Consider the following 25,702-nt stretch of genomic DNA (forward strand, 5'->3'; position numbering starts at 1 on the left):
TAAGAACCAAGAAAGCGTTAGGTTTCTTAATGGGTAATGACTCAACATTGCAGTTTTTAAAGATTTGAGCTAAGAATTTAACATAGTACAAGAGGAATAGTGACACTTCAAATTATGCTTCATGATCCATTTCCTAATACCTTTTACTCGTAGTGAACTGGTGCGGGGCACTCACTGTGAATATTGCAGTAGATGTTCCACCTAGTGGCAGTTTTAAGAATGCAGTGGTCTCTGCATATGCGTGAGTTTATCTACTCAATCCTTTACAATTTTTTTTAAAAATTTTCAATGTGATATTACATTACAGGAAAACTGTAAGGCTTTTATTTTGGAGCCGCATAAAAGATACGTAACATACTGAATTCTATTGCTATTATGCACAAAAACTGCTAAATTCTCATGCTGATGGAAAATGTTTGTTTTTCGTTTTCTTTTAACTGGAAAACACTAACCCTAGCTCTTAGTGTGGTTTGTTCCCCCAAGAGAAATTAAGTAGCCCCTTCACATTACTTTCCTCCTGTTGCATGTACACATGGGCGATGCCGATGGCAGACCTGTTGTGCTAAGGAATTTCTTTCTAAGTAGAAACCTGGTCCACACAACTGTGAGACTGAACACCTCACATCTAGGTGTTCCATAAAAAGAACTAGAGAAACACCCCATGATACAAGACGTTAGCTCAGGGCGTTTAACCCAGCCCTCTCAATTCATAGATAAGGTTTCTGAGGTCACGGATGTGAAGTGTCTTGCCTAAGATTGTGACATCAGTTAGTAGCAGAGCTGGATCTGTAAATCAGGTTTTCTTTTCCTTAGCACATTGTTCTTTACAATGTGCTGGACTGCCAGAACTGCTGATTTGAGCCATGAGTCACTAGCTCAAGTTTAGTTGTAAATGAAAATACAAAGGGAAAAAACTCTTGACCCGTTTTATACTTTGCTAGGCGTTTGTTGCATGGAGCTGTGAACTGTGGAAAGGAGGCTTTGGGTTAGAGCCCCAAAGGCAGTGTTTTCCTTGCTGTCACCCCTTGCTGTCAGTTAAGGTATTGAAACTAAATGAATCGAAGTCAGAAGCTTTGTTTTCTCAGGTCATTAGCTACTAATAGTTTGGCTGATATCCTAAAAATTAAGACTGAAGGACTGACCTCTCTGGCTCCAAATCTTAGGCTGTAGATTTGGGGTGGTATCCAATATCAGATTTTTGCTGTGTGTTTCCCAGAGGCCAGTCTCAGTTTCTGGAACAGGTTATCAGTCAGATGCGATTTATGGACGTGAGCCTGCTTTGTCAGCTGCCGAGTGCTGGATCCAGTGTGTGCGAGGTCATAATGGTAATAGCTCTCACTCTGTTAATTTCGGTAACCTGCCTAGGTTCATGCAGCTTGTTAAAAGAGTTGGGAGTTGAGAAGCCTGGCGCTCATGGTGAAGGAAGGAGTGGGAAGTGAGGGAGTCGTTTTATCAGAGTAACAGCCTTTTCTGTTCCGTGAGCGGTTGTACAGGAGTCACAGGCAGGGAAGTCATCTTAGCAAAGTAAAAGTCGCTTAGAGGACAAGCCTGTTTATCGTAATGATAAAGTTTAGAAGAGCCCCAGAAGACTGGTGAAGTGTTCTGAGAATTGAACCATTGGGGCAAGTCCCCTCCCTTGAGATAAATTGAGGCACTTCTCCACGATGATGAAATGTTTCATTTTAGTAATATTTGTAAACATGTTGGAAAGAGCATTACGTAAATGACAAATTGTCCATTATGAAATTTCTTGTGAATAATTATGACCTAATTTCAGAGTTGATTTATTCATCTTTACTGTCTTTGTACATTTGTGTTTGTTACAGAAATATTTCATCATTTAGAATAAGACTATTCAGATAAGTAAAAAGAAAGTCGAAATTTCCACTGCCAGGGGACAATCATTGTTAACATTTTTCTTCCATCCATACTTTTTCCTAGGCATGCATATTTCTATATGTGCAAAATATTTTTTCAAAAATAACAATGTAGACAGATCTGCACCATTGTTAAGAGCTTCATAATGCTCCATCTAAAGATAAGTCATGTGATTTGACCTCTGATCATAGGCTTTTAGAATAGTTTGTAGCTTTCTGGCTAGTATAAGCAGCGCTCTAAAGAACAGCTCTAAATGTAGCTGTTGGCCTTGTCCTGGAAGTTTCCTAGGATCAGTTCCTGGGAGTGGAATGACTTTCTTTGGCTTTTGATATATGTTGCTAAATTGTCCCTACAAATGTGTCAGTGAGGCTCCCGTACTCCAGCTGGCGCTGGTTATTCTTTGCCAGTCTGATATGTGGAAACTAGCATTACGTTGTTTTAATTTGCTTTTCTTTTATTATCTTGAAAGTGAAGTTACTGGCACTTGTGTTTCCTCTGTGGTACATTTTCCACTGATGCCAGCTCTCTCGCCTGGTTTTCTGTTAGGCTACTCATCTTTTCTTTTGTCTGGTGCAAATATATTTTTCCCGGTTTTCACTTTGTTTTTTTGGCTTTATAATGTATGTCCTTATAGAATTGCTGAAATTCCACATAGTTGTATCATTGAATTCTTCATGGTTTCTGCCTTCGATATTAAGTCTGGAACAGCCTTCCTTACCCTGAGGTTATATACTTATTCACTTGATTTTCTCTTATCTTTTGTGTGATTTCATTCTTTTACATTTAAATCTTTTAACCCATTTTTTTTGGCTGAAGGCTTGAAATTGAGAGGTGACTTAAATAGTTAGCCAGCTGTCCCAACTAATTTGCTTGTTTCTCTGCTGACCTGCAGTGTCACTTTATCAATATGCTAAATTTTCATACACACATACTCACCCTTGGGCCTGGCTCCGAGCTTTTTATTTGGTTCCATTGACTTGTCTTTCTATTCTTCGTTGCCATTTTTAATGTATTTTCCCCTTTGCATCTTTACAGTAATATACTAGAAATTGCCTTAGTTCTGTCTACACTTTATCATTATATTTTACTGCTGTGAGAAATTTATTTCAAAATCTTAGTCTTAAAATATTTGAAGTTGAAGAATTATTTATTCATGGAAGCTATTGCTTTGAGCCTCTAATAAATCCTTGAAGGTTTTTTTGGGTTGTCCTTATGTTGTCAGAAGAAGTATTAATATGTTCTGCAATTATTCAGCAAACATTTATAAAACTTATATGTAATCACTTATCCAAAGTCAGTCAATTTCTAAAAAGGTATTTGAGCATTTTTTTCTTTACTAGAACCTTTTACTTTTTGTGTCTCTGAAAGAATTTCTGTAGAAAGTTCCAAGCAAAAACTTCGCTAATACTTTGGCTTCTTGTGAGTACTTCCTTGTAGTCTGTAGTGATAATGATGTCTCTACCTATAAAAATACCGGCAGAGAAATAGTCCGGACATGGAGCTGGGAAGTTTATGTCTTAGCCCATGAGATGTAAAGACTGACCACTTTTTGTTTCTCTCCCACACAGCTTTCTGCAAGTTCTGATTAAAGTCAGAAATAGACACAATGATGTGGTTCCTACAATGGCTCAAGGAGTGATTGAATACAAGGAGAAGTTTGGGTTTGATCCGTTCATTAGCAGTAACATCCAGTATTTTCTAGATCGATTTTATACCAACCGCATCTCTTTCCGCATGCTTATTAACCAGCACAGTAAGTTGGGGTTTTGGTCCAGTTTTGAAATGGTAACTGGAGTGATTTCTCCTACATGTTTTCCTGTTGCTTCACTTTTAATTTACTGATCTGCATTTTTGTCTTTAGAAATGTCATTTCCAGTTCTGTTTTTCCTTCGTAGAGCTTATCTATTAAAAAGCTATTCATTAGTATTCTTTGTTGAAAGAAATCCTTGAAAGACCTTGATGATGCTCCTGTTAGAGACAGGACCACTGCCTGCTTTTGAAGCCTCTACCGTTACATTCCTGGTGGAGGCGGGGACCGACCGGCTTTAAGGGCAGCCGGGCGTTCATCTCTGAATACTTTCACGTGGCTCTGAGAGCATGTTCTAGTCTTTATCCAGGATGTTACATGTCTTCCTTTTTGGTTTTAAAAACATTGATACTGGGAATATTGAGTTGGCATGTTGACAATAAGAGCAATCGATCTTTTATTTCACAGTGATCAGTAAAGTTAAGTGAATGTCAAACCATAATCTCGTATTGAGAGTTTTAGTTTACTCTCCAGGCTGATACGCAGATAAGAGAAAAACACCTCAAATTCTCTTCACAAAAAACTTTTTGGCTCATTTGCAGCGTTATGTCTTTGCCTGATTTCATAATTCTTATGAAGAAGCATCCACATGTCTAGAATCTAAATCATCCTCTTTGCTGAATCAGAAAATGAACAGAGCATTTTATTGTATAAATTTAATTTGTTTGGATAAACGAATGTTATACAGCTATTAAATGTGGGTTGGTCCTAAATGTATATCTTTTAAAAATAGAAATGTATGACAATTTACAGGAAATTTTAAAGGAAAAAAAACCTAGATACTATTCAACTAAACTACTTAGATAACTACAATTTCTTTCTGACTTAAACATGTGTGTTTCCATATATATGTACATGTTTTTAGATGAGCGGTTAAGCTTGTACACCTCTGTTTTTCTTTCACTTAGTTGCAATTTTATGTATTGGCCTAATGCCCATATTTGTCATTTTTCGTAGTTTAAAATATGCCCTATTTATGCATTCTTCTTTTGTGGAACCTAAGTTATTTTCAATTTTTGTTTGACTTAAAAATAAGTACACCTATACATATATGGATTCAGATGACTTTTTTCTTTGGGGCTCCTTTTGGCTTTTACTCAGAAGTAAAGTTTTGCAAATCTTGTGTGTTTGTGCAAGTATTTGAATGTACTTTTAAAAATACTTGAACAAATATTGTTTGTGTATACTACGTTGAAAAATAATCTCCATGATGGAGGCATTTGAAATGTTGACAGTGAAGACACTTTGCAAGCCTGGGCTAATGGTGCAGACTACATTTTCTAAATATTTAGTGGATGTTGGAATAAATATGTGGCGTAGTACTGAGAAGGTTGGTAAACTTGGCTAAGGCTGAAAGTAAGTTTTTTCATCCAGGTCACATTGGGTCGGGGAAAAAGGGTTGGACACCTGGCGCATGTCATTGCTTTAGGACCTGCTAACTGGAACTGGCAGGTCTTAAAGCATGTCCTGCCTCCTTCATTGTCCAGTAGAGTCGATCACCCATCATTGTACGCATTCTATTGCTTTAAGTCACTGTGGCTGCTAAAATGATTCTTACAAATAAAAGAATCTTTCAGAACTTAGAAACCTCTATGCTTCTCTGCTTGACCATCCCGGCCTGCTTTGTGTTTAATCTCTCCCTTCCCTTTTGTATTTGTTTAGCACTGCTCTTTGGTGGCGACACTAACCCTGCTCATCCGAAGCACATAGGAAGTATTGATCCCACCTGCAATGTGGCTGACGTGGTGAAAGGTAAGGAGACCATCGTAATGTTAGTTATTGTAGTTCAAATAAGATTGTGGCTTAACTGAGGCAGCTTGACTATCGGGTTATTCATCAGGTTATGTTGCTAAGTTGTTTACTGATTCTAGGGTCAAGCCACTTGATCCAAATATGAAATGTTCTTTCTAGGCAGTTCAGGAAAGATGCATAATTAGTTAATGCTCAAAATGGGAGTTTCTCCTACGTTGACTAGGGTTTTACTTGTAGTTCTATCTTAAAGAGTAAGCACTTGTTAGCTTAAGATTCTAAGTTTTCGTTGCCACCATTATCTGAAAATTTCAGAGAATGCAAATCCTTATTATAAAATATGACTGAATTCACATGCTTGTAAAATTTAAACATCCTTCTGATGTGCACTCCAGGTTTTAGAATGTACATGACATATGGGCTTCAGGGGTTCACTGGACATGGGGCTAGACACTGTTTCAGTAGCCTTAGGGTAGAACAGAGCCCTTGAGCCATAAGTCCCTAGGACCCAGGCACTTTGGTTTTGAACAGCAGTTTCCTTGTTATTCGTTTAGGATAAGTGCTTGTTGCCCAAGCAGAGTGACCCCTGCTGTTGGAGCTTAGAGGGCCAAGGGAGGTGGCCCAGTGTGTGCAGCCTCCCCAGTAGGGGAACAGACCAGACCTTTAGCAGCCATAGTTAAGCAAAACCTGTGCTATTTGTTTATCCAGGGAATTCCTAAATCCGGGGATGAGTCCCCAGGCATGGGCCTTTGCTCAGCCTAAGATTGTCGAGCTGTTCTGGCCTCTGTTTAATTAGGAAACATTTACTCAAATTATTTCAGTTCTAAGGTGACTAGGCCCCGCCTCAGCTCCCTAAGAACCCTGTGGGTTGCTCTCTCACAGATGACCCTGTGGTTGATCATGACCTCTGCAGGCCCCCAGAGGGGAAGGGAAGCAGGATTGGTCTTGTCATAGCTTATGTGTTCATTAGCCCCAGGCCCGATGGCTTTTATGAATCAGAAAACCTGGTTCAGATGGTTGACTGACCTTAGGGAAAAAGGCACACATTCAGAAAGCAAATTGCATTATTATATACTGCACGTGTACATTTTCTCTTGCATTGTAAGCAATTTGAGGTCAAGGTTTATGTCTTACACTTGTTTTGTAACTCACATAAAACTTAGTACATGCCTGTGTAGATGGTCAATGAATATTCCTTGGTTTGATAAATTTTAAACCTTTTGATAACTTACTTTTTTAAAAAACTGCTTGAGATATAATTCATATACGTACTATACAATTCACCCATTTAAAGTGTACAATTCGGTGGTTTTTAGAATATTCACAGAGTTGTATAGCCATTGCCACAATCCAGTTTTAGAACATTTTTATCACCTCGAAAAGAAACCCCCATACCCGTTAGCAGTCGCTCCCCACTACCCCTCTCCCCAGCACCAGGCAACCACTAATCTACTTTCTGTCTCTATAGATTTTCCTCTTCTGGGCATTTAATATAAATGGAATCATACAATATGTGGTCTTTTGTGTGTGCCTTCTTTCACTTAGCCTAATGTTTTTGAGGGTCGTCCACATTGTCACATGCATCAGTGCTTCATTCCTTTTTGTAGCTGGATAATACTCCAGTATGGATTACGACGTTTTGTTTCTGCATCAGCTGATGGACATTTGGGTTAGCTGGACAACCTTGGACATGTTATGTAACCTCTTTGGGCCTCAGTTTCTTCATCTATAAAATGGTGCTATTGGGAATTCACCTATATCATGAGGTTAAATGAGTTAAACTTTATAGAGCCCCTAAAGCAGTGCTAGCCCCCAGTGAGGGCTGTGGACAAGTCCACAGGCAGTCATCCTTGGGCATCATACAAGTCGTTTGGCTTCTTATTTTTACTGTTACTTATATAATAGACTGCTGCCTTTACTTTTGTTTGTGGCATAAATTATAAAGTATCTTTAAAAGTCAGGACGTTTATAAGACAATTGGATATTTGACATTCAGGAAATATTGTTAAGTTTTCAGATGTGATATTGGTATTGTGGTTATGTTTTTTTAAAGGAGTCCTAGCTTGAAGAGAGGTATTTTGAAATATTATGCATGATATAAAATGACATATGTGATTTGCTTCAAAATGATGCACAGGGAGGGGGGTGAAAAAGATCGGACGTGTGTTGAACCCTGCTGAGGCTGGTGATGGCTTCGTGAGGATTCGTTACACTGTACGCCGTACTTTTGCATATGTTCGCAGTTCTTCATAGTAAAGTTGTAAAAGCAGACTCATTTTCATCATCTCATTGTTTCTTCACAAAGTCATTCATTAGTTTTTCGAGTTTTTAACCACGAATCAGGACAGCTAGATAAGTAAGGGGATTCTGGGCCGCTGTTAGCACTGCTGTGGAGCAGAGAGGTGAAGCCGAGCTGGAGGGAGTCGGAGGCCTCGTGGGAGAGGATGAGGAGGAACCTGCTGCGACTTGACGCTGAAGGCGAAAAGAACTCGTTTGGCAGCCTTCACTGTACTGCTCTTACTGGCCTTATTGCCCCCTACCTGGTCTTGGTGCTGTTTCTGCTTCTGTTCATCTCTCCAACAGGGTGTAAATTTCTAAAGGTGCGGAATGACTCTTACTCCCTTTTGCATCACCCCTCTCAGGGACTGAGGTTTTGTACCAAAAACAAGCTGAAGATTATGTGCAAAACAATTCAGCCGATATTTAAAGGAAAGAAACTGGAAGTTTATGCTTACAGTCTGCCTCGTGGCTTCCTGCTTTCTTTGTTCTTTTTAGTCACGCTTTTGACCACAGGCCAGATCTCCTCCTCTTTCCGCCCTCCTCCTGTGCTCACTCACAGCTTTATCTTTGTTCTTTCTCCTGCCCTTTTTTACTTTTTACCCAGTGAGACCACTATTGTACCTTGAACAAAGTTTGCTCCATCCTCTCATTTAAGCATTCCTACCTCTTGCTTGGCATAACTTAAAGCCTGGAATCCTGGTGAAGCTGTATCCAGTCAGAATCACCCCTCATGCCCCTCTGCCACTTGGAATGCCACTTCCCCCAAGATGCATGCATGCACGCACACTCCTACCCCCCCCCCACCCACGCTCATGGGGTAAGGAGGAAGGACTGGCGTGCTGCCTGCTCCCCACCGTATCTTTTGAACCATGTTTTTCATTTCTCAACAGCCTCTCCCTTTATGGAAAACAGCAGTGGAGGGTGGTTTTAGATTCTGAAAGTGTATAAACATGGAAAGCAACATCCACATGATCAAGTCTTCTGCCACCCCTCATTCCCATCATAAATCACACCTACTGATACCCACAACACATTAAGCACGCTTGGCTTGTACATACTTTCTAGAATGCTGCTGTGCTGCTCCCACCTCCTGAAGTGTATGCTTACTAAGGGTCACTTGGTTGTTCTCAAACCATTGGTATAGGTTATGCCACCTGTTGTGACTACATTATTTAAATGTTATATAAACTAAAGAAATTTGAGTACAGAAAAGAGACTTATTTCCATTAAATTGAGTTGAATTCTTTGGAAAGACTTGATAAAGAAGTCTCTTAAAAATGTAATGAAATGACTGTGAATAAGATAACTTTTAGGTTACAGGGCAAAGTAAAAATCTTGGAAGGAATCTTCACTGATCGCTTCACAAGTATCTTACACTTTAAAGAAATAGGAATTGGAGTTCATAGGTGTATGTGGTATTGTTTACTAAGAAAGATGGCTTGGAACCCCAAACCGATCCATATTCAAAGAAGAGGCTTTGGCCTTATATGAAAAGATTGGCAGAGGAATTAATGGTATATTCAAGTGTGCATTTTAAGTTAATGTTTACAATAGTAGTCATATTTTATGGTTTCCCATTTTATCCAACATTTTTGTCAGTCATCCAACTCCTGTTTCCACTTGGGTCAGTTAAGGGGACTAATAACCATACTACCAAAATAATAAAAAGTGCTCATTGGGAATACCACTCAGCCATGAAAAAGACAGAATTGTCCTATTCACAACAACATGGATGGACCTTGAGGATATCATGTTAAGTGAAATAAGCCAGACGGAGAAAGACAAACACCGTGGGATTTCACTCGTATGTGGAAGATAAACAAACACACAGACAAAGAGAACAGTTTAGTGGTTACCAGAGGGGAAGGGGGTTGGGGGGGGTGGGCAAAAGGGGTAAAGGGCATATAGATATGGTGACTGACAAATAATAATGTACAACTAAAATCTCACAATGTTATAAACTATTATGACCTCAAAAAATTATTTTTAAAAAGTGCTCATTGAAGAAAAGTTAGAAAATGTGAGAAAAGAGAATAAAAATTACCTGTTTTTATAACCCAGTGAGAACTTTTATACATTTGAATTCATACCAAATTTCCAGATCGGTGTGCAACCATGAATAATGAGAGTAATCTTTGTCTCTACAAACCATAGTATTTACGTATTTCCCCATCTGCAGCACTAATGCCCATCATGCATGACCTTCTTGGATGAATTCAGTACCTGACAGGAATAGCCTCTATTCTGCCCTCAGTTTCAGTGTTGTTGGAGTCCTTCCTGTGTCTGATCTGCTATACTCATAATCTCTGTATTCAAATGGTTTTTCCAGCTAGGTGTCTATAATCTTTATTCCTCGGTGGGGTATTAGCCTTAAATCAGTTACCTTTCCTGCCGTGGCAAAATGGGCCGGGCAGCCTAGGTGGAAACCTGAAGGTCTCTCTTGTCCCTGTAGACTAAAGCAAATTTTAACAGTTTTCCGTTTCATTGCCTGCAGGCCCTACTCTTAATTCTCTGAGTGCCAGAATAGCCAAACAGACACTCTTTCTGGCTCAAAATAAGACTGAGAGAGAGCAGGCATGGCAGAGAACGCCAACGGTCAAGAAGCCCCAGAAATCCTTCCGTGTCTTCTAGCAAAAAGACACCCCTAAGTGTCCCAGGAATGACAATCAGAAGGTCTCAAAGGGCCCAGGCCTCACCAGTTAGCTCTTCTTGCCATACCCAAGTGCTGTCAAGGAGAGGAAGAAACCCCTGTCGGTTTCCCTTGACTCTTAGTGAGGTCTTCCTGCTCCCTTCCTCTTTTTAGAGTAGTTGGTATTTTTTCACTGCCTTTTTACCTTCTCCTCATATCCTCTGAGATTTCTCAGTTAATCTTCTAACGTGGCATCTCTATCTCTAATATTTTTCCCTTCCTTTTGTTTTAGGAAGCTTGGTCTAGAGGGAGTCAGGGTTCTGCATTTTAATTATAGCTCTACTTTGATTTTCTCAGCTGTGAAGATCCTGCATGGTGGAAGGGTAGTCAGATATCCAGCCCAAATGACCCCGTGTGTATGTGTGTGTGCATGCCCGTGTGCACACCTATGCATATGCACGTGTGTGTTTTATAGCCTTAGGAAGCCTTAATGAGCTAACAGTGATTCCATACTTAGATCTCTCGAGACAGACTATGGAAAACTTATGTAGCAGGGTAGGGACAATATTTTTATTTTTGACTAGACAGTTGTATAAATGTGTGAATGTGGGGTGCATCTTGTATAATGTTAGTTGAATGTGCAGAACACTGAAGCATGCCTCCTCACTGCTTATTTAGCACCTTAATATCTACCTTTACACACCTGCAAATTATAGACTCATGGTAGCAAATGCTAGAATTAGTGTTGTAAAGCAGTTCCTGTTATCCTCTGGGAGGTGCCTTCCATTGTGGCCCTTTTTCCTCCTTTCTTTGTAAGAAACCAGGAAATAAAATGGAAAATCCTGTGGTAAGATCATTTTAAAGGTACAGACTTAAATACTTGGTACAAAAGTCAGCTCTCACGGCGACGTTAGCTTGCGTGTGTTGTTCCTCTACGCTATTATTGTGTGGCATAATAGCCTAAAAATGGTATCCTGAAAGCGTGTCATTATTCTGGTTCAGAAATAATGTCTTGTGCTCTCACTTTGGGCTCTTCAGGTTATAAGTAACAGAGACCCACTCACGTTAGCTCAAGAAACAGATTTATGACAAGAACCTGCTAGGTCCCATGGTAGTCCAAAGGCAGGAAACACTTTACAGTTGCACCTATAGAAATTGGAACTGGGGGGGCCGGCCCAGTGGCGCAGTGGTGAAGTTTGTACGTTCTGCTTCGGCAGCCCGTGGTTTGCCGGTTCAGATCCTGGTGCAGACATGGCACCGCTTGGCAAGCCATGCTGTGGCAGGCTTCCCACATATAAAGTTGAGGAAGATGAGCATGGATATTAGCTCAGGGCCAGTCTTCCTCAGCAAAAAGAGGAGAATTGGCACAGATGTTAGCTCAGGGCTAATCTTCCTCAAAAAAAAAAAAAAATTGGAAGTGGGAAAAGCAGAAAACAAGGTGGTTTTCTGTGTATCTTTGCAACTGGGGTTGTATTCGTAGCCCCTGCACTTTTCTCTCTTGTCTGTGGACTGATCGACTTGTTTAGGGCAATGACGGGCACTCCAGGCCTTCTAGATCATGACAACTCTCAGTGTATCCTGTTGGCTTCTGTCCTGCCTGAGTGTCTCAATCCTCAATTCCCAAAAGGTGGATTTGATTGGCTCAGCCCATCTTTTTGCCCACAACCGCAGGTTTCAGGATTCTGGTCAGCCAATAGGTTGGCTGCCCTTACATTAGATGTTCTGCCCCTGACTTCTCCAGTTTGCTGTAGTTTGGGGGGTGGGAGAGGATCCAGTGCTTAAAAAACCCTGGTGGTTCCCACTTGGGGTGAGTTTTGGACAGAAGAATGATAGGCACACCTTATTGGAATTGCTTTGTAACTTAAAAGGGTTTCTAAAAAGCAGCGTATCTGTGGCTTTGTAATGCTTTGTGGTCATTTATGCTTACCTTGTTCTGGCCGTGCTTCTTAAACTTGAGCTTGGTGGTTTTCTGCATCCTGTTAGACACAGTTAGGGACCTTGGACCAGTTAGGGAGCTTCATTTTTGTCTGCCGCTCACTGAAATTCATCCTAGTCCAGCCTCTTAGGATATTTGTAAACAATTGATTGCATGTGTTTGCAATAGAGGCTAATATTTGATTGCAGAGTTCTATGGTGAATTTTGAATAGAGAAATCTTCTAATAAAAAAATCTAATGAAATAATCCCTGTAATCTATTACATTTTCCTGTGTGCTTTTTCTTAAAACTGATTCGTGGCCAGGTTGGATCTGTTGGGCTGGTTACTATGTGAACCTTCACCCTACTCTTTCTGGTTTGGCCTTTTTTATTTTTAGTCTTATGTGTTTACAGTTTGGGTATTCTAGCCTGGGGAAGTATATGTGTGCCACACCCACAGTTTTGTTAGTTACTTTATGATCAATACCTCAGTTTCCTTGAAAACAGATTCTTTTTTTGTTCTTTGTGAGGAAGATTGTCACTGAGCTAACATCTATGCCAATCTTCCTCTGTTTTATGTGGGATGCTGCCACAGCGTGACTTGATGAGCAGTGCTACGTCCACACCTGGGATCCGAACCTGCAAACCCCATGTCGCCGAAGCAGAGTGCGTGAACTTAACCACTATACCACCAGGCCACCCCGAAAACAGATTCTTAATGTAATGAAAATCACTTATATTCAGTGGTAATAATAATCATTTCCTAATATTTCCTTTTAAAGATTGGTGGTAAATACTGGCTCCAATATATTGCACATAAAAGTATTTTGGTAGGGGCCAGCCCCGTGGCCGAGTGGTTAAGTTCGCGCACTCTGCTTCGGGGGCCCAGAGTTTTACCGGTTGGGATCCTGGGCGCGGACATGGCACCGCTCATCAAGCCTTGCTGAAGCGGCATCCCGCGTGCCACAACTAGAAGGACCCACAACTAAAAATACACGACTATGTACTGGGGGGCTTTGGGGAGAAAAAGGAAAAAAAATTTTTTTAATCTTAAGAAAGTGTTTTGGTAAATTACTGTATTTTGAATTTTTGGCCTCTAATTAAAAAATAGAAACGTCTTATTAGCTTATTACAAGTAGAAGTTGCATTTTACTCTAGGATAAAGAAAGTGGATTTATAAGCCAGTAGTTGAATTTTGGTGGTGATATTTTAAAGCTTTTCATTTTTATGTTATTTTACTTAAACAGAAGTGTCCTGTTTGAGTATATATGTACTGTTATACACCCTAATACCCCATGATTAGTCATGTCCTGGGAGAGACAGTGACAGAATTAGCATGACCCAGCCTTGACTTTCCAGGCAAGTGGTCCCCAAATCTAGCCTCTTTTCAGAATTACTCGCTAAGGTTTTAAAAATACGGAGTCCTAGGCCTCAACACAGAGCTACTGCGTCAGAATCTCCAGGGGTTCATTTTATAATTTGTATGGTTCTTTAAACTTGGTAATGAATTCTACATACAGCCAGGTTTGGGAACCACACTCTACGCCTCTAGTTCCCAGTCTGACCAAAAAGAACATCTCTCATCAGGACAATTGACTACACCTCGAGAACTTTCTCATGGGCAGGAGGATTGTTCCATTTAACAAATGCTTACTAGGTGTGCATTGTGTCCAAGGTGTTATAATGTGCTAGGGGAATTTATAAAGATGCGTGTGAATATAGATCTTACCATTACCGCCCCAGAATACTTTTGGCAGGCTGGTGTATGTGAGTCTCGTGATATCTTGAGTTTTTCAAGGATCATAATGTAATTCTTAATTACAACATTGATACACTATAATTTGTACTGATATTTAAAAAATTCTTATTCACATGTGATTTTAGGAACCACACTGGGTCTTTGAGTTTCAAGTTGGCTGCTTCTGTCTGGGCTCCATCATCCTCCACATGTTACATTTTTGTAATACTTGTTTTTAATAGTGCTATTAGAATCTCATGCTATTGGGCAAGCTAATACTGTGAGGAACTAGCACATTTAGTGGGTTTGGGTTCTTTTTCTGTTTTATAGTAAATGGAAGAGCGATGTTTAAACATCTTTGAAGGTGTTACATACTTGGAGAAGTTGTTTTCTGGAGATGCATTGGCCTTGTATATGGATAACGATAATGAAGCATCATTTTAGATTTCAGTATTTGTTGGTTTAAGTAAAGTGGCCTTAGAAGTTCTTGGTCAGCTCTGTGCTGTTGTGTCACTAGGTGGAGATGTAGCATTGTTTGGTGGTGTAGCCAGAGCAAAAAGAGGGAGTCTTGATTTCTTTTCTTTTTACAAATCTACTTGACAGATATTTGATGAGGTTTATTATACCCTAGGAAAACTTATAAATTTAATATAATTCTAAATTTTAATTTTCTTTTTTTAGGGTTTAAATCCGATCCTACTTTAATGGCTATTTTCACACTGATTAACTCTTTTTTTATATTTTTCTCCTCTTACTAACGCTTCCTTGGGCTATCCCTTATTATTTCATCTTGTCAGAGTTATTCTAATGTCTCTATCTGTGATTCTTTACAGCAGTTTAATTCTGAAAGTTCAACAAAATTATCAGAATTTTTATTCTGAGGTCAAATATTATGTAAAATTTTAATTTGGTGTCAATATGAAGTAAATGAACCAAAACTCATAGTGTGAACATACCTTAATCTTATCTTTGTGTTATTTTAGGTTGACAGTGTCAAATTTTAATATTTAAATTTAAAATCTGTCAGGCTCATCTTCTTTTCCTTCCTTCCCTCTTTCTCTTCCCTCTTGAATCTTAAACAAGCATCTACCCTCAGCACGGTATTGATGTGAGGAATATAAAAGAAGTATGAGCCTGTCTCCGAAGAGCTGATACCCAGTTGAGAACATTGCAAATACACCCATGAAGCATTTTAAAGTAATTGGAATATCTGATCTTTAGAAATTGTACAGGTGAAACTTTAAAAAAATAAATCTCACTTTGGAAAACAGTCTGGCTGTTCCTCAAATGTTTAGACATAGAGCTACCATATGATCAAGCAATTTTCCTTGCCCAGATATATACCCAAGAGAAAGGAAAGCACAGGTTCACAAAAAAACTTAGACAGTGAATGTTCATAGCAGCAGCATTTGTAATAGCCAAAAAGTGGAAACAATCCAACTGTCCGTCAACAGATGAATGGACAAAGAAAATGTGGTCTATTTATACAATGCAATATTATTCAGCAATGAAGAGAAGTGAGGTACTGATGCATGCTTCAACATGGATGACCTTGGAAAACATGCTAAGTGAAAGAAGCTGGTCACAAAAGGCCACATATTGTATGATTGCATTTATATGAAATGTCCAGAAGAACAAATCTATAAAGACAAAGTAGATCTCTGGTGGTCCAGGGCTGGGTAGTGCGGGGAATGACTGCTAATGGTTCCAGAGTTTCTTTTTGGGGTGATGAAATATAAAGTTGATGTGGTGATGGAAGCACAATTCTGCAACTACACTAAAAATCAGAGAATTGTATGTACCCTTTAAACGGCTAAATTGTATGGTATGAGAATTATATCTCAGTAAAGCTGTCTTTTAAAAAGTAAATTATCAAAAGATTTAAACTTTGTCAAACCAAGGAATATTTATATTTATTGACCATCTACATGGGCCAGTACTAAGTTCTGTGCGAGTTACAAGACAAATGTAAGACAAACCCTTCCTCAGATTGCTTACAGTTCAGGAGCAAAGGCACGCGTGCAGTACATAATAACACAGTTTGCTTTCTGACTGTGTTCCCCACCTTTTGGGATGTAACCTCCTGAATTCCCTCTGCCAGCTGTCTCTGTAATGGCCCTGACCTTCTTACCCTGTGTCTTTCTTTTTTCCTTTCCAAAGCAAACTGTTGCTCCTCAGACGCTAATAAATATCAGGCCCAACCTGTTACCTTCAACTAACTTAAAGGACTTTTTAAATCAATAGTAACATCTCCAATACCTTAATTGTATGGCTCATGGGAACCTATTCATTCAGCAAATACTTATTGATGTTTCATTTACAAATCATTGGCAAATCTTAAGACTGTTGGCATTATTATCTTTTTTAATTAACGACGATATCTTTTTGGTACAGTTTAGTCAGGTGGCATGGTGTTTGGAAGTATAGTCTTCAGCTTATAGATTTTCATGAAAAATGCATTTAGGAATATTTAAAAGTTAAACAAATGTGTACTTAGTGTACAGCTGGCCATATTGTCATTAGTGCACTCTTGATGTCATCGTGGTCATTAAAACTTAAAGAGAAATTTTGGTTCAGTTATAGTAATTCTCTTGTAGCCTAAAAAGGCTATTTTTTTTTAAAAGGCAGTAGTGGATTAATTCGGAATCCATCAGGTTAGAAATTGTCTGTGTTTGTTTCCTCTGTTAAGTCGGTCCATCTCTCTGCGCCTGCGTTATGCCTGTCCCAGCTGAAGGTTTGTCTGTCTTTGCAGATGCGTATGAGACCGCCAAGATGCTGTGCGAGCAGTACTACCTGGTGGCTCCAGAGCTGGAAGTTGAGGAATTTAACGGTAAAAGAAAAGTAATGTTAACCTTACATGCAAAGAAGTAAACTAAAATTCGGCTTATACCTGAGCTGTATTTCACTGAGATCCTAAAATTATGCTGCTTTTTCATCTTTTACGTCTTTTTCAAGCCTTTTCTAAATCTTTGGTGAGCTAGGTATATTATTGTAAGGAGCTTTTTTTACAGGAATGTGGAATATATTAGAAATCAGAGTTCTTGGAACAGAAGTCATCAAGGTAGAAAACGCACAAAGATATAAATAGACAGTTCTCAAAATAACAAACACAGTCAATAAAAATGTGGAAAAGTGTTTAACTGTACTACTCAAAAGGAGTACAGACAAAAACACAGAAAAATGCCGTTTTTGTCTTTGAAAATGGCAACCATTAAAATATTTTAATTCTTTGAATTGGTGCCCAGGAAAATACTCTCTCCCCAACACTTATACATTTCTTTTTTTTTTTAATTTAAAGATTTTTTTTCCTTTTTCTCCGCAAAGCCCCCCAGTACATAGTTGTATATTCTTCGTTGTGGGTCCTTCTAGTTGTGGCATGTGGGACGCTGCCTCAGCGTGGTTTGATGAGCAGTGCCATGTCTGCGCCCAGGATCCGAACCAACAAAACAAAACACTGGGCCGCCTGCAGCGGAGTGCGTGAACTTTACCACTGGGCCACGGGGCCAGCCTCCAACACTTACACATTTCTGATGTAGGTTTAAATTGATGCAGCCTTTCCAAAAAAGTGCTAACAATGTTCTTTCTCTTTGGCCCAGTAAATTAAATTAATAGTGGTCATATTCTTTGGTTTAGTAAATTAAACTTCAGGAAATAAGAAAATAGAGACGTGCACAGATGTATGTATAAGAATGATGAGCACAGTGGTTTTCTTATAGAGAAAAATTAGAAAACAACCCAAGTTTTCCCTAATAGAGGATTTGTTAAATTGTGGTATACCCATAAGATAGAATACTATGCAGCCATTCACACTAATGCTTTAAAAGAATATTTAATGTGGGGGAAAAGTTGAGTTTTTTTAACACAGGCTATAAAATTTTGTAATAATGTGGGGGCCGGCCCGGTGGCGTAGTGATTGGGTTCCTGTGCTCTGCTTCGGCGGCCCAGGGTTTGCAGGTTTGGGTCCCCAGTGTGGACCTGGCGCCGTTTGTCGGGCCCCGCTTTGGCGGCGTCCCACATAGAATGGAGGAAGATTAGCACAGATGTTAGCTCAGCGGCAATCTTCCTCAAGCAAAAAGAGGAAGATTGGTGACACGTGTTGGCTCAGGGCCAATCTTCTTCAACCCCTGCGCCCCCCAAAAATGTTTGTCATAGTGCAAGTTCATTGGAAAGTATGTTGAAGCATTTATACCACCAAAATAGAAATAACAGCTCTCTGGATATTGGGGTTACAGCTGATTTTTATATTATTCATATGATTCTATATTTGTTACTTTTTTTTAATTTGTAAGATGCAAAAGAGACATGCTCACTGTAAAAGTGCAGAAATATAGAGTAAAAAGTGAAAGGCCCCACTGCTCTCTCAGGCCCACATGGAGCTGTTTTTATGTAAATGAGGTTGAAACTAAACATGATCTATAACTTGTGTTTTTCACCTCACCTTGAAGATCTTTGCATGTAGTAATGTCATTTAGAGATTATCCACAGTGTAGATTACCATAATTTATTTTTATATTATTCCATATTTATTATATTTTTACCATATATTAATTTATATTATATTTATTCCGTACTTAGGTTATTAATTTTTATTAATCATTTCCCATTCGGTGGACATTTAGCATTTATGATTTTCCATATTCCATGTAATGAGCAGTGAAGCGGGGTTTGTGTGTGTGTGTATGTTTGTGTGTTTGTGTGTTTGGAGGGTGGGAAATTGTGAAGGTGTGGAAGTATTTCTGTAGGTTAGATTCCTAGAAGTGGAATGAGTGGACCTTAGATTATGGGCATTTACATTAAAGATAAACCAAATTGCCTCTCAAAAGTATTCCAAAAATGTATTTCTCTTATAATAAGATCAAAGTGTGGAAAGACTTCAGGCTGCTGTTGTAGGACAATGACCCTACGTTCTACTGAAAGGTATGGAATCAAAGCTGCTTTCAAAGTCTACTGGGTTCTCTAGGAAGAGTTGTACCCCTATTGAATAAATACGCTACCAGTGCCTGTAGGACTTTGCTTGAGTATTCCTGAGTAGAAGCATCTTAATATTCTCTCTGTTTTTTCCTACTGGCTAGGCGGGGCCTGACCTCACTGTCCAGGTTTCTTTTGTCAGACATGGAACTTGAATGCACAGGTAGTAACCACTTGCTCTTTTGCTTGAGTGGCAGCGTCACTTACTCTGGAGGCCAGAGCAGTGAGCCTGTTCTTGCTGACTCCCAGGTGCCATCTTTTTTTCTGAATTTTTGATTTTTTTCTTTCCTAATGTAGACCCCTAAGAAAGTAATAAATGGGATTGTGTAGAACATGCTGTGTGAACACCATCAGTATTTACCGGTCATCACCAGAATTCTGAATATTGGGGGCCAGCTATAGTCAACCTTCTTTATTATCCTTTCTGTAACGCATTTAAGAGAGACATTAGAAATAACAGAATTTTATCTTCCTTATGTCTGGTTTCAAATATTTCTGACTAGCGCCCTGTGGCAACCCATGTGGGTTTCTCCAAAGACAAGTCGCCACATCATCATTCTTGTTCTCATTTCAGCATTCTCATTCTCTTGAGAAATCAGTTGCCAAAACATTAAGTAAATAAACATTTTTACTTTACCTTTTTTACATCCATAGTAAGGCAGCATGGCTTAGGGAAAAGATGTGAGCTTTGTAGCTCGCCAGGCGGTGGAAATCCAGATTCTGACACTTAGGAGACGTGGGCCTTAGACAAGTCACTTCTCCTCTGACGCTCTGCTTCCTCATCTGTAAGCTCATCTACTGGGGCGATAAAAGGGATGTTTCTAGGGCTTCAAATATAGCCCTGGGCATATACTAGATATTTAATAAAGGATGGCTACTGGAAGTCAGGGTCGACTTGGGAAAGATTAGACTTATGGTCACCACTTGCATGTTCTCATATTTCTAGATTAGTCTTTCCTGTGAAGAGGTTGATTCATAACTTTGGGTTTGGTGGGAAACATAAAATTTTCAATTCATTCAATGTATATTTTGTTATAAGAGGGTTCATAGAAAAGGCGCATGTCTATCCTGGGATCTTTGACCTCTGGTTTTCCCACATTGGATACTGTTGTGGATATTTTCAGTCAAGTGGTTCTATACATCAGTCAAAAAGCCATTACTGGTAGCTCTGTTAACAGTGTAGAAATTAATTTTTTAGTAATGATAATAGCCAACATTTATTGACTGCTTACTATGTGGCAGGCTCTGTGTAAACTAGTTTATCACTATTATCTCATTTAATCCTTATATTAACCCCGTGAGATATGTACTGTGTCCATTTCAGAAATGGAACACCAAGGCCCAGGTGGGTTAAATACCTATTACTGTATCTATTAAATACGAGTCAGGAATTGAGCCCCGTCTGACTTTGAACCACACTACATACTGTTTTTAATAGCTTTGTACATTGACTTTGGGAATTAGTTAACCATCTCTAAGTGCCTAGCTACTTTTTCTCTTAAATGCATTTTTTCTGCTTAGCTTCCAGTTTCTTTTTCATTCTTATAGGAGAACTATCTGAAAATAAAATGCTTTATATTCTATGTAGAATTCTGTTGGTATTTCTTAAATGTCATGTCAACTAATGGTATTTGGAGCAACGACTGTGCAAAATAGAGACTTTATTATTTCTTGAGTCTTGAACATAAAAAACCTGGACTGTTTTTTCCATTGCCTTTTAAAGATGTGCCATTAGATAGAAAATGCGTATTCCATTTGCGTCTTATTTTAGAAAGTCAACACACATCTCTATTAAGGGTCGACTACATAAAAGCCACTGGACTCAGGATTAGGGAAGAGTCGCGGACAAAAACACTTGACATGGTGTTTAAAGGAAAGAAAAACACCTAAACTATAAGGTTCCCAAAGAAAAGTACAAGTAATTGAGCAACCCTTCAGATGGCTCCTAGAGAATGTTGGTTAAACTGAAAAAACAAAATAAACTATCCAAGGGATTTTAACTTCCCTGAGATTTGGAGTGAAATGTTAAGTTCACAAGGCTGTTTATATAACTTATCATGCCTTTTGGTACAAGATAAACTAAGCATTCAGTGTGCTCCTGGGCTCCATTAAAATGACAATAAAGGAATACAAAGAAAAACTGCAAAGAAACTAGGGCTCCTCAGTGGACCACTGGTCCCACCTCCTGCCAGAGGGTAACCAGATGGAAGTATGCTGGTTAATGGGACAGAGAGGAAGAAGCCACAAAAGAGGAGGCTGCAGCAGAGATGGCCCCCGTTTTGCCAGAGGTTATCCTGGAGGGACTCTGGAAGCAGAGCCGGGAGGTACAAAGGACTGGAATGGGAAGCCAAAAGGTAGAGGTTGATTGAAAGCTGGTTTAAGGTAGAGCGTGGATGGGTGATGGGGAGGAGCTTGACTCTGGCTGTGCTCTGCCTACAGATAGCCACAAGCGTTTTCCCCTGGGCAAAAATCAAAATCAGAATACTTTCTTCAAGAACAACCTAGGAGAGCCAGCCCTGATGGCCCAGTGGTTAAAGTTTGGCGCCTACCGCTTTGGCAGCCCCAGGTTCACTTCCCAGTCACCAGTCGCAGAACCAACCACCTGTCCGTTGCCCTGCTGTGGTGGCAGCTCACAATGAAGAACTAGAAGGACTTACAACTAGGATATACAGCCATGTACTGGGGCTTTGGAGAGGAGAAAAAAAAAGAGGGAGAATGGCAACAGATGTTAGCTCAGGGTAAATCATTTTGTGTGTGTGTGTGAGAGAGAGAGAGAGAGAGACTGGCCCTAAGCTAACATCTGTTGCCAGTTTTCCTCTTTTTGCTTGAGGAAGATTGTCACTGAGCTAACATCTGTGCCTGTCTTCCTCTATTTTATGTGGGATGCAACCACAGCATGGCTTGACAAGTGGTGCTAGGTCTGCACCTGGGATCTGGACTTGTGAACCCTAGGCTGCTGAAGCAGAGCGCTAAACCACTACACTACCAGGCCAGCCCCTCAGGGTGAATCTTTAAAAAACAACCACTACCACCTGGGAAAAACTAGGGCCATTCATGTGAGTGTTGATAGCCCAAAGTAAAGCTCTTCGTGGTCAGAGGCCAGCTTACTATCTGCTCATCCTAAAGCCAGTTGAAAGGTCCTACCAGGTCCACAGACCTCCAAGTCAGCCTTCTCACTCAAGGCAGAGCCCCATGGGGAAATGAACACCAACTACCACAAGTGATTAATTCGGTTCCTCATTCTTCAAGAAGAATATGACAGCCAAGGTGTGTCAGACCTCGGGTAAAAACCAGCAGCGTGAACGAAAACCTGACTCACATTAAACTTATCAACTGCACTGTCGTGGCCAGAAGACCGCTCACTCCCCCTTTCTAAATTCTGAGAGGAAATAATTTTGAACCCAGAACTCTGTACCTGGCCAAACCTTCAGTCAAGTGAATCAGAGGTATATGGATCGAGAAATGTATCTCCCATGCATACCTTTCTGCAGAGGTTACCTGACTGACTTGATGGTGTGTATAATAAAGATATAAGAAATAGTGAAGAACATTCTAGAACTTCAATCAAAAACACTTTGAGGATGATGGTTATGCAGCACATTTGGAAAGCAGTCGATTCTAATTTGACAAAATCTTAAAGAATAGAATGGATACCATGCAACAGAATAAGAAACTGGAAGATCTTAGTGATGTGGTGAGGAAAGCATGTGTTTTTGGTCCCATTACCCAAGAGGAAGAGTAGTTAGAAGCTCCAGGAAGTATATGAAACTGTATAAGAAAGATACAGTCCACATACCTGGTGACCTAAAAGGGGAAGCATGATTTTGAGCCATTGGAGAAGGATAAAGAGAATCCATTTTACCTTAAGACTGAGAACATTTTCCTTCAAGTGGCACATGAATCGTGTCTTTGGACTCATAGGGAAGGAAACGTTGTCCTGGCACACTGTTGTGGCCGCTCCACAATGATCAATATTTACCAAGTTAGGATGTTACCAACACTATCGATTTTCAGTGTTTTAAAGAAGAACCGATAGGCGAAGCACAGAAGAGTTAATTAGGGTTACAGAACAGAACGTAAATATTATCAACCGAAAGACTAAATCAGAAGTATTTAAGGAGTGGCTGCCTCTGCATACCAACTGGGGAGCGAGATAGGAGAGGGTGGAGGAACCTTTACTTCTTTGTGAAAAAAATTTTAAGTCATTTGTATATACTACTTTAAAAATAACATCAAAGGCTTCGGGATTTCGAATCAAAAGCTCTGGGTTCAGGCTTCCATTTTCAGGCCTCTTCTGTTTTGGTGGGCAAGTCACATAGCCTCTGCAAAGCCTGTGTCGTCACCCACAATAATGCCTCCCATCCCATGAGCCACACAGTATTGTCGTGAGGATTTCATTGGATAATGTATGTGTAAGCTCTTTGTAAACTGCTGAGAACCAAACGAATGTTCGCTCTCCTTTATATTACTGTGAATTACTTGCTTGATTAGAAGAAGTAGTTAGGTTGAAATTAGAACATGAGTGAGTATGTCTGTGTTCACATAGTTCAGTATGTTCATATAGTTTCAGTCTCTTAAGTGATTTTGGGTCACGAGGAGGAGGAGGGACTCAATTTTCCAGCATCTACTCTATAGCCCACTCTGTTGTTCTTAGTGCCTGACGTGGAATCAGTGTTTCTTATATTTTCCTCAGAACATCCCTAATGCCAGGAGAAAGGACTGTAGGTCTTGAGGGGGTGTTGTCTGCTAGCTGCTAGTAGAAAAGAGTTCTGTGACCCTTATTATTCTCTATAATATGCCTTGTTAGTCAAAATTTAACAGAATTTAACATTGCTGTTTAGTCAAATTCACCAAAAAGATGTGCCCTTTTCCTCTGTGGCTTCACATTCCCCCTGCTGACCACTGGCGGGGGTGGGTGTCCCCCAGTTTGAAAAACATGGAGCGATATTTGGATGACCTTACGTAATGCTCAGAACATCCTGACATAAGTGGTAATACTCTGATTTAACTCGACTAAGTTTCAAAGAAATTGAGTAATTTGCCCAAGGTCACATAGCTGGTAAGTGAAGAAACTAGATTTCACCCCAAGTTTGCTGGACTTCAAACCTTATGCTTTTGCTCAGCCTGGCCTTTAAAGGTGGAAACCTAAATTAACCTTTTGTAGACTCTCTTTTATGTACTTGGAAAATAGGATACAAACAACATTCTTGACTTTTTCCTAGTTTTGGTCCTTATTCATTGACGGTTTTGTCTCCGTTTTCAGCCAAAGCTCCAGACAAGCCTATCCAGGTCGTGTATGTGCCCTCCCATCTGTTTCACATGCTGTTTGAGTTGTTCAAGGTAAGTGGAATTTAAAAACACGGAAAGGAGTCTTCATTTTAAATTACTGTGATTCAGGGCATAATGGATTCATTAGATTAGCATAAGGAAAAGGTTTTGCATAACCATTTTTAAAATTCTATTTCTGATATCCTGTGGGTTTTATAATTTGTACACTGTGAGGTGAAAAATTGCTGTGTACAGGATAGTTTTTGTGAATATTAGTACATATTGATTTTGAAGCTTAATTGTACTTTAGTGATTTGATGTAAAATCCATACTGTTTTTTCTTCAGTTATGAGATTAGAGATGCTTTTTAGTTTCCCAACCTGGCAGAGGCTTTATTAGTGGTAGCTGGATCAAAATAAAAGCGTGTTTGTGCCTATTTGTGCCTCTGAACATTAACCGTGTTGATGCTTGAGTAGCTGTTGCAGTCCTGGGAGACGCTGTAACCCTTTTACATGTTTCAGTCAATCCAGAAGATCTGACAGAGGCAGGGGGAAGAGCTGGCCCAAAAAGGACCAAAAAAAAAGACTCTTTAGACTGTACAGCATGAGCTGTTGCTTTTGTTAACCAATAGCTAATGGCCACAGTAACAGTGTTACAGGCACAAGGCACTCGAGCTAAAATTTCCTTTCTTCCAGTGTTTAAAAGCTGAAATTGAGCACCAGAAAAACCAGTTATGCTGGTTTGTTTCCAAAAATTATAACGTTACTGCTGTAACATTGGAGGTTGAGATGGGCATTCAGTTGCGAACCTTCTCCTCCACAGCTGTGGCTGTTGCAGAATTTCTTCTTAACTGACATTTCTTCACTGTTTTTTTCAGCCACATGATTAATTTTTGTGGGAAGCATGAATCCTCTCAGGTTTTCTTCCTCCTTTAGAGGAAAGGTGCTCTGTAAATGCAGACTGATAAGTAGCATGGAAAGTGCATCACTGAGCCTCTGCGGCCGTGTTACACGTGAGAAAAACATTCCTCTTGGTTAAGAGCTGAATAAATACCCTAAAGCAAAAACAAAAAGAAAAAAAAGAAGGAAAAAAAGCATTTAGTATGGCAGATGGAACTAAAAGTAGGTGAAAAGCAAAATAAAGCATCAGGAAATTTTGCCTTGATCTGAACACACATTTAGCTAAGTTCTTTAGAGGAAAAAAACATGCCATATAAATGCAACTATTATTTTTGCCCCACAAGAGAATTGTTGTGTATAAGTAATCTTGTGCTAATTTCTTTTTTGAAATTTTAAATTTTTTAAATTGAGTCAGCAGTATACTAAAAAACGTCTGATTATTTCAGAATTCAATGAGAGCAACAGTCGAACTATATGAAGATCGAAAAGAGGGCTACCCGTCCGTTAAAACCCTTGTTACTCTGGGTAAAGAAGACTTGTCCATTAAGGTAACTGCTTTATTTGCATGTAG

The 25,702-nt window shown here is 39.6% G+C and overlaps 2 protein-coding genes across 4 annotated transcripts in view; one reads left to right on the forward strand and one right to left on the reverse strand.

Annotated features, from left to right (window-relative positions):
- PDK3 (pyruvate dehydrogenase kinase 3) overlaps positions 1-25,702 on the forward strand; it is a 71,346-nt gene that overhangs the window by 25,863 nt on the left and 19,781 nt on the right. For both annotated transcript variants that reach the window (XM_070604956.1, XM_070604955.1), the window contains exons 4-8: positions 3,447-3,631; positions 5,348-5,437; positions 16,749-16,826; positions 24,228-24,304; positions 25,578-25,679. In XM_070604956.1, coding sequence (XP_070461057.1) covers positions 3,447-3,631; positions 5,348-5,437; positions 16,749-16,826; positions 24,228-24,304; positions 25,578-25,679 — 532 coding nt within the window. The remainder of the gene's footprint in view (positions 1-3,446; positions 3,632-5,347; positions 5,438-16,748; positions 16,827-24,227; positions 24,305-25,577; positions 25,680-25,702) is intronic.
- Positions 24,403-25,702, reverse strand: part of PCYT1B (phosphate cytidylyltransferase 1B, choline) — a 152,393-nt gene continuing 151,093 nt past the window's right edge. For both annotated transcript variants that reach the window (XM_070604966.1, XM_070604967.1), the window contains exon 8: positions 24,403-25,286. In XM_070604966.1, the coding sequence (XP_070461067.1) occupies positions 25,239-25,286 (48 nt within the window). In that variant the 3' untranslated portion in view covers positions 24,403-25,238. The remainder of the gene's footprint in view (positions 25,287-25,702) is intronic.

This window comes from Equus przewalskii, chromosome X (assembly GCF_037783145.1).
Source record: "Equus przewalskii isolate Varuska chromosome X, EquPr2, whole genome shotgun sequence".
NCBI classification, from domain to species: domain Eukaryota; kingdom Metazoa; phylum Chordata; class Mammalia; order Perissodactyla; family Equidae; genus Equus; species Equus przewalskii.